Source organism: Phragmites australis, chromosome 1, assembly GCF_958298935.1.
Source record: "Phragmites australis chromosome 1, lpPhrAust1.1, whole genome shotgun sequence".
In the NCBI taxonomy this organism is placed as follows: Eukaryota; Viridiplantae; Streptophyta; class Magnoliopsida; order Poales; family Poaceae; genus Phragmites; species Phragmites australis.
Window position 1 is genome coordinate 2,347,146 of NC_084921.1, and position 6,883 is coordinate 2,354,028.

Here is a 6,883-nt window from a genome sequence, read left to right on the forward strand (position 1 = left end):
AGTCCTTGCAGTTGCAGCAGGGTGAGGGCATGGGGCGATGGGCACGTCAAGCAAGCAATGCTTGAAGAAATTATCAATCAATGGACCAATCATGTATGTGTAGATGCAAAAGGCTGACCCTTTTGCTTAGTAGCTTTCTTTACCACTCACCCAGTCCCCTTTTTCCTTCCTTAACAATATAAATGAAGGACGAGCCCATCATCTCTAGATGCCCGGAAATCAGACCAACCTTTCATCATGCTTTTCCACTTTCACGGCGGCAAAGGCTGCGTGCTCTAATATGTTTGCCCTACCTGAAAGATATATATCGTGCCACATTTGTGCGGTGAGATACCAAACCCAAGGCTGCAAGGGACGTCGTTGAAAGATACACATGCATGCACAATGCACACCGATCTGGAATCAGCTAGGACAAAGGAAAAGTCAGATCTTGTGTCACATGTACGTCTTGATGTTATCTGGCCCGGGCTGTGCCAGGGTGAGCCTTTGAACTACGACAAATCAGGCCGAAACATTTTGAAACCCTCAATTTGAATGATGTGTGTATGTTCTTGAGATTTTAATGGCTCAATCTTCCTGGTATTGGTTTGATGCCGAGTTCATTTCATACTGTAAATATTCAGGAACAGCGACCACTCTTGTCCAGTTCATTTCATGTGCCAAAACCAGAAAAATGCATTGCAGATGTTTTGTCTTTGATGCAGTCATACTCAAAACTTAGAAATGAAAACTTTGTCCAAAAAGTTATTTTGGTATTCATGCTTTCAGAAAACTGTTAGGGAAGTGTTACCAGCTCGCTACAACTTGCAGCTACCGTAGCAGTGTACTAGCACAGTATAGTACTGTAACAAATCCCATTGGTTGGAGATAGACAATTAATGTCTCTTGGAAGAGCATAGAATAGGATTAGAGAACACTAACACCAGAAGGTACAAGGGGTTTCTTGAGGCGAGTGCATCGATTAGGGGGGTGAGGGGGGGGGGGGAGAGCCCAGCGTTCCGTGTGTGCTACCTGCTGTTTTCTTTCGGAGGGCAGTGTACCCCAGTGTGATTTGCCGGTATCGAACGGGTGGACGATTGCACACTAGCTTTTGCCTTGGCTCCCTTTCTCCCAAGCTCATCCGCGTCTCGCTCCTCGTTCCTCTCTCTGCCTTCCTTTCTCCTCCCTCTCCTCTCTCTCTCTAAGCTCCAGCTATCAACCCTAGGTTGTCCAAGCCTCTCGCCTTCTTCCTTCAACCCCTCTCCTGGCCAATTCTCTCAGCTCGATCAGCTTAATCCGATCGATCACTGAACTAACTCCACTCCATCTATGGCAACTCTACAGCACTGGTAGTACTAGTACGACGTACAAGCTAGTCCTCTCGAGATTCAAGGAGGACCTAGCTAGCTGTCCCCACTGCTGCTGCTGGAGAAGGACGAGCACTAGTTGATCTGGGTGCAACTGCAAGTACCACCACCACGGCTGCACATGATCGGGTCGCCCGCGAGATCTGATCTTGCTTCCGGTTGAAATTCTGAGGCCAGACTGCACCTGCATGCGGGCAAGCTGATCCATCCGTCATCCACAGCACCAGCAGCAAGCGTGGGAGCTGGTAAACAGCATCAGAAGAAGATCATCTCGATCGAGAAGATGATGCTGAAGGATCTGGCAGCAATTCAGCAGCAGCAGCTGGCCGCTGAGGAGAACATGTCGAACCTGACATCCGCCTCCGGCGACCAGACCAGCGTCTCCTCCCACCCCCTCCCTCCTCCCGCCAAGAGGAAGCGCAGCCTCCCGGGGAATCCAGGTATCGTCCCATCGCTCAGTTCTTGCATCGTTGATTTCTCGTTGTGATGAATTGATGATCCCGAAAATTCACTGATCGATCGATGCATGGATCGACTGATGAACTACCGGCAGACCCCGACGCGGAGGTGATCGCGCTGTCGCCGCGGACGCTGATGGCGACGAACCGGTACGTGTGCGAGGTGTGCGGCAAGGGGTTCCAGCGCGACCAGAACCTGCAGCTGCACCGGCGCGGGCACAACCTGCCGTGGAAGCTCAAGCAGCGCAACCCCAAGGAGGTGGTGCGCAAGAAGGTGTACGTGTGCCCGGAGCCCGGCTGCGTGCACCACGACCCGGCGCGCGCGCTCGGCGACCTCACTGGCATCAAGAAGCACTTCAGCCGCAAGCACGGCGAGAAGAAGTGGAAGTGCGACAGATGCGCCAAGCGCTACGCCGTGCAGTCCGACTGGAAGGCGCACTCCAAGGTCTGCGGCACGCGCGAGTACCGATGCGACTGCGGCACCCTCTTCTCAAGGCACGTCCATCCCTCGCTTCCTGCTCGTCTCGTCTCTTACGCGCGCGCAATTAATAACACGCGCGCATTTGTGCATGGTCGCGTGAATGATGAGGTCAGGTCGATTTGTTGATTAATTGGTTAGTGCGTCGCGTGTAGGAGGGACAGCTTCATCACGCACAGGGCGTTCTGCGACGCGCTCGCGGAGGAGAGCGCGAGAGCGGTGGCAGTGGCGGGACAGCACCCGGGGATGCTCTTCTCACACGCCGGTGTCGGGGATAGCTCGGGGCTGCAGCTGCCGGCTGTGCTGGACCCGTCGCAGCAGCTGGGCGGGCACGGGCTGTCCTTGCAAGAAATGTGCCTCAAGAGGGAGCAGCAACAGTTCGCGCCGTCGTGGCTCACGGCGCAGCAGCAGCAACAGTTGGAGATGGCCGGCGCGGGCAACGCATCCGTGTTCGGGTCCGCGAGGCTTGACCAGGAGTACATCGGCAGCTCCACGCCGGAGAGCACCGCGCAGCCGGCGGGCCTGAGCTTCGGATTCTCGCAGTCCGCCGCTGGCACGGCCTCGACGCACATGTCGGCCACCGCGCTGCTGCAGAAGGCGGCGCAGATGGGTGCAACGCTGAGCCGGCCGTCGAGCCAAGGCCAGATGGCGAGCACTTACAGCACCAGTACCACCAATGTTGGCACTGCCAATGCAGCAGCTGCTAATAGCAATGTGACTAGCACGGGCGCTGGCGCAGGCTCTGGCCTCGCCTTCGGGGCATCTCACTTTGGAGCGGACGAGAGGGCCAGGACTGATCGAGACGCAGGCAGCGGCGGCAATGCCGTAGGCGGCAACGACGGCCTCACCAGGGACTTCTTGGGTTTGCGGGCGTTCTCCCACGGCGACATACTTAGCATGGCCGGGTTCGATCCCTGCATGTCGTCGACCTCGGCGGCGGCGTATGAGCAAGGGCACCAGAGCAGCAAGCCGTGGCATGTCTAGTCAACTCAATTTCATAGCTCGCCAGGGATGAATCATATCCTACAAGATGCGGCATGCATGCATGGACATTGCTCGATCATGTCGAGATCGATATTGGGTAAGTCGGTTAGATCGATATCCAGTTCGCTTGTTTGCGTGGCACTTATATATTTTGATGTTCATTTGGGGGGTATGGGCTGTTCGATCAAGTTTGCTATATATGGAAGACATGCAAATGTTCATGCTATATATCATAGTTAATTCAAGTTATTATTTGGAATATATCCATTTGTAATCAGTAGTGTTACGCTGGATAACGTTATGATATGCTATTGGTGTCGTTGGCCGCGCATGATCAAGTTGACGTTCAGGTTTTCTTCAACTTTCGAGTGTAATAAAGTTTGGAATTATGCGAAACTACACAAAAAATTGAAGGATATACACTAGAAGTGAAATTTTATGAAAGATATATCTATAGCTACGCCTGGTATTTTTTTCAGAAAAAATCCATAGACTTCGAATTGAATTTGATTATCATGGAGTTTTCACGGTATATAGCCACGAAAAGAAACGACACTAAACCGTAGCAGCAGTATCCGACATTATTAATCGACAGGCATAACAGTGTAAATTGACAAATACAATCTCTTTTTAGTCGGAAAGTTTCATATCTTGGCTAAAAAAAAAATCCCTACTTAATTGGTTTAATATTGTACATATCCATTTCTTATCACATTTAACAAAACTAATGTACTCCCACTTTCTTTTACAAATGTATGATGTATTAAAATTTGGATAGTCTCAGACATGTAAATTTGACTGCCATCTTTCTAATAATTCTGTATTAAGAACATCGTAAAAGATTGCAGTATTTTGGAACTTATTGTTTCACAAAAAGAAATTTGGTAACATTTTCGTGTGGATCATCAAGATTGTTTGGTGTGTGTAAGAAGTGCTCACAACCAGAGTGAATTGAATGCAATATGGCATATTTTTGTAAATAGAAGGAATAGCAACATTTGATTAGATAAGCTTAAGATACCTCGAATGCAGCTGGTAAATTAATTTAGTTTTATACATTTACATTGACAATATTATTCCTTCCCTGTACCTGTTTCTTCTTAAATTAATTCTCCACACATCTTAGTATTAATTTTCTGCTCTATTACTGGTAGCCGCGACATTTAACAACAATAGGTCAGATTAATTAAGTTGCTATGAGTCATCTTGTTATGAAAAATATATAAATGTAGACATCTTTGTTTCAGTAGCTCCATGTGAGTATGGCTTCATGGCACATAGAGAGTGTCCTTTTTAATATAAAAGATAAATATATTATCTAGGTTCAAGGAATGGGCATTTGTATTTTTAAATGTTAACTGATACATAGCTAGCTTACACTTTTATGAAGCAAGAACAGTAATGTAAAGATATCCCATCTGATGCGATCGATCGACTTCCATCCTAACAAAATGGATGATACACTGCTGCATAAGTACAAATCTCAGTGAAAGTTTCTACTAGTATATAATTTTCTGTTCGGGTTAATTACACATGGAAGAGAAGTACTGATGTACAGTATCTAGACATTGTTTTGTCAGTCATTTCCTTTTGCTGCTGCTGAAGTTTCTCTTTCTATCTACACCATCATTGCACACACAGAACTCGAACAGGTTCTTCCTTTTCCCTTTAGCCTTGCGTTGGTGATCATAGATGTTTGCATTTTTTCTTTGTCATGTTTCGGGGAATCTCCATGATTTTATGACAGCTTTTGTAGCAGGAGGAACAAATGTTCCTAAGTTTCAAAATTCCCCATCATTCAAATCTAGCTAGCAAGTTTGAAGTTTATAGCAGCTATCGTTTGGCTGGACCGGCAGAGTCCCCGTCGAGACGGGCACTGTTCGCATGTGAGCATGGATGAATGAAAGATGGTACTGTGCCTGAAAAGAAAAATACAGTAACCTGCAGGCTTGTAAGTTTGGAATTGCGCATGACAACTGCTGCCCCGCTTTCCACATCAAATATTCTGCGCATCAAATTTTGAGAGTGCCTCCAAGAGCTACACGACAAATGCATCAAAGTTTGGGAGAGAGATGTTAGTTGCTGCAGCACTCTTTGTAAATCTTCAAAATTTGAAAGGGGAGAGAGAGTGTGAGCATGCAGGAGCAGGCTGCTGCAGATGCCGATATGGGGAGGCAGGCAGCCACTTGTGGCCTCGTGTTGTCAACGGGGCCAGGGGGTGGTGGTGATGAGGACAAGTGCACGCTCCTTCTCGGTCAAAAACACGACACACACGTACGTACAAGCGCGTACCGTTACATGCATGCAGCTGCTGCCTACCGTACGTACGCACGTACGCACATCTGCCTTTTTACATGCAGTCATTTCCCATCATCCGACCTACTGTATTAGAGAGAGCAATGCCATGGCTGGCCTAGCATGCATGACACAAACTCACAAAGACGCCTGAATTCATTCGGATTCATGCCTCACTGTCATTACTTACTTGATGGATTGGCATGGATGATGGAGGAGCTGACAGAGAGAAAGGGAGAGAGAGAGAGAGACTGCAACTATCTGCGTGGCAATGGGGACGCAAGGTACGTACCTAGCAAAGCCTAATCCTCAACCTCTTTCTCTCGCACGCTTTCTTTTGGGGTCGCATCCTTGCGTGGTTGGCGTCCACCACGAGGACGCCCTTGTTCCGTGGGGCTCCCCACTGCACCCTTGCCTTGCTCAGCTCAAGCCCATACTGTACACGCTCTCCATCTACAGACTACAGCTCTACGCCACGCCGCATACTGCACCGCATTGCATGCACACTTCTGACATCCCTCTCCTCTCCTCTCCTCTCCGTCTCGTGTTCCTACTTCCTAGATGAATGTGTATACGCATTGTGTGTGTGAGAGAGAGAGGAGTACAGAACATAGTGATCATATGTGTGCGGACCATTCAGAGGTCAAGGACACAAAAAGCGTCAACTTTTGCAGCCGTTGACATGGGAAATCGAGCTAGCAGCCTACTGATCGAGCCATTTCTGTCTCGGATGCTTCGACTTTCAGGAGTGAAAAGAAGAGCATGTCTACCGTAGCTCGCTGTCCGTTTTTGACTGAGTTGGAGTAGTCCCAAATTTTCTAATGGTTCGGTATCCGCGCAGTATGTCGATTTAGACGCTTGTAAGGTTGACTGTTTGGTCGCCCCTATATGCATTGCGTACCTTTCTTGGTCGCATCAATTTTTTAAGGGCGGTTTTGTGATAACTATAGTAAGTGGTCCGTGTATTTGCCCGACGAGATTAATCGTATCAATCAAATTTGTACAAATAAAAGGATTAATTAAAATATAAGTTATTTTACGGAACAACCTTGGACTTAAGTTATTGGACCTGTTCGTGAGAGCACTACCTTCACTTAGAGCTGGCATCCCCTCCATGGCCTTTGTATCGAATCTTTTTCCTGTTTTCACAATACGTTTCCTGTAATTTTGTTTCTTTATACTTTCTCTTTTTTTATATATATACGTTCGAGCCATGCAGAGGCTGGTAGTGGACTATTATGCTATTGTATTAGCATAATAGTTTGATATAACGATAAGAATTAATAAAATTTCTATTATAAAATATAAGAACATAAAAATTT

At 47.6% G+C, this 6,883-nt stretch overlaps 1 protein-coding gene across 1 annotated transcript; it reads left to right on the forward strand.

Moving 5' to 3' along the window:
* The first annotated feature begins 988 nt into the window (after nt 1-988).
* LOC133913601 (protein indeterminate-domain 7-like) lies at nt 989-3,710 on the forward strand. Its single transcript, XM_062356828.1, has 3 exons — nt 989-1,786; nt 1,900-2,299; nt 2,438-3,710. Exons 1-3 carry the CDS (start codon nt 1,630-1,632, stop codon nt 3,264-3,266), a joined length of 1,386 nt encoding a protein of 461 aa, XP_062212812.1. The 5' UTR covers nt 989-1,629; the 3' UTR covers nt 3,267-3,710.
* The last annotated feature ends 3,173 nt before the right edge of the window (nt 3,711-6,883 follow it).

Coding starts and splice junctions, on each gene's coding strand:
- LOC133913601 (XM_062356828.1), top strand. CDS start 1,630: ATGATGCTGAAGGATCTGGCAGCAATTCAGCAGCAGCAGCTGGCCGCT. Junction 1,787..1,899: donor CAGCCTCCCGGGGAATCCAG/GTATCGTCCCAT, acceptor AACTACCGGCAG/ACCCCGACGCGGAGGTGATC. Junction 2,300..2,437: donor TGCGGCACCCTCTTCTCAAG/GCACGTCCATCC, acceptor CGTCGCGTGTAG/GAGGGACAGCTTCATCACGC.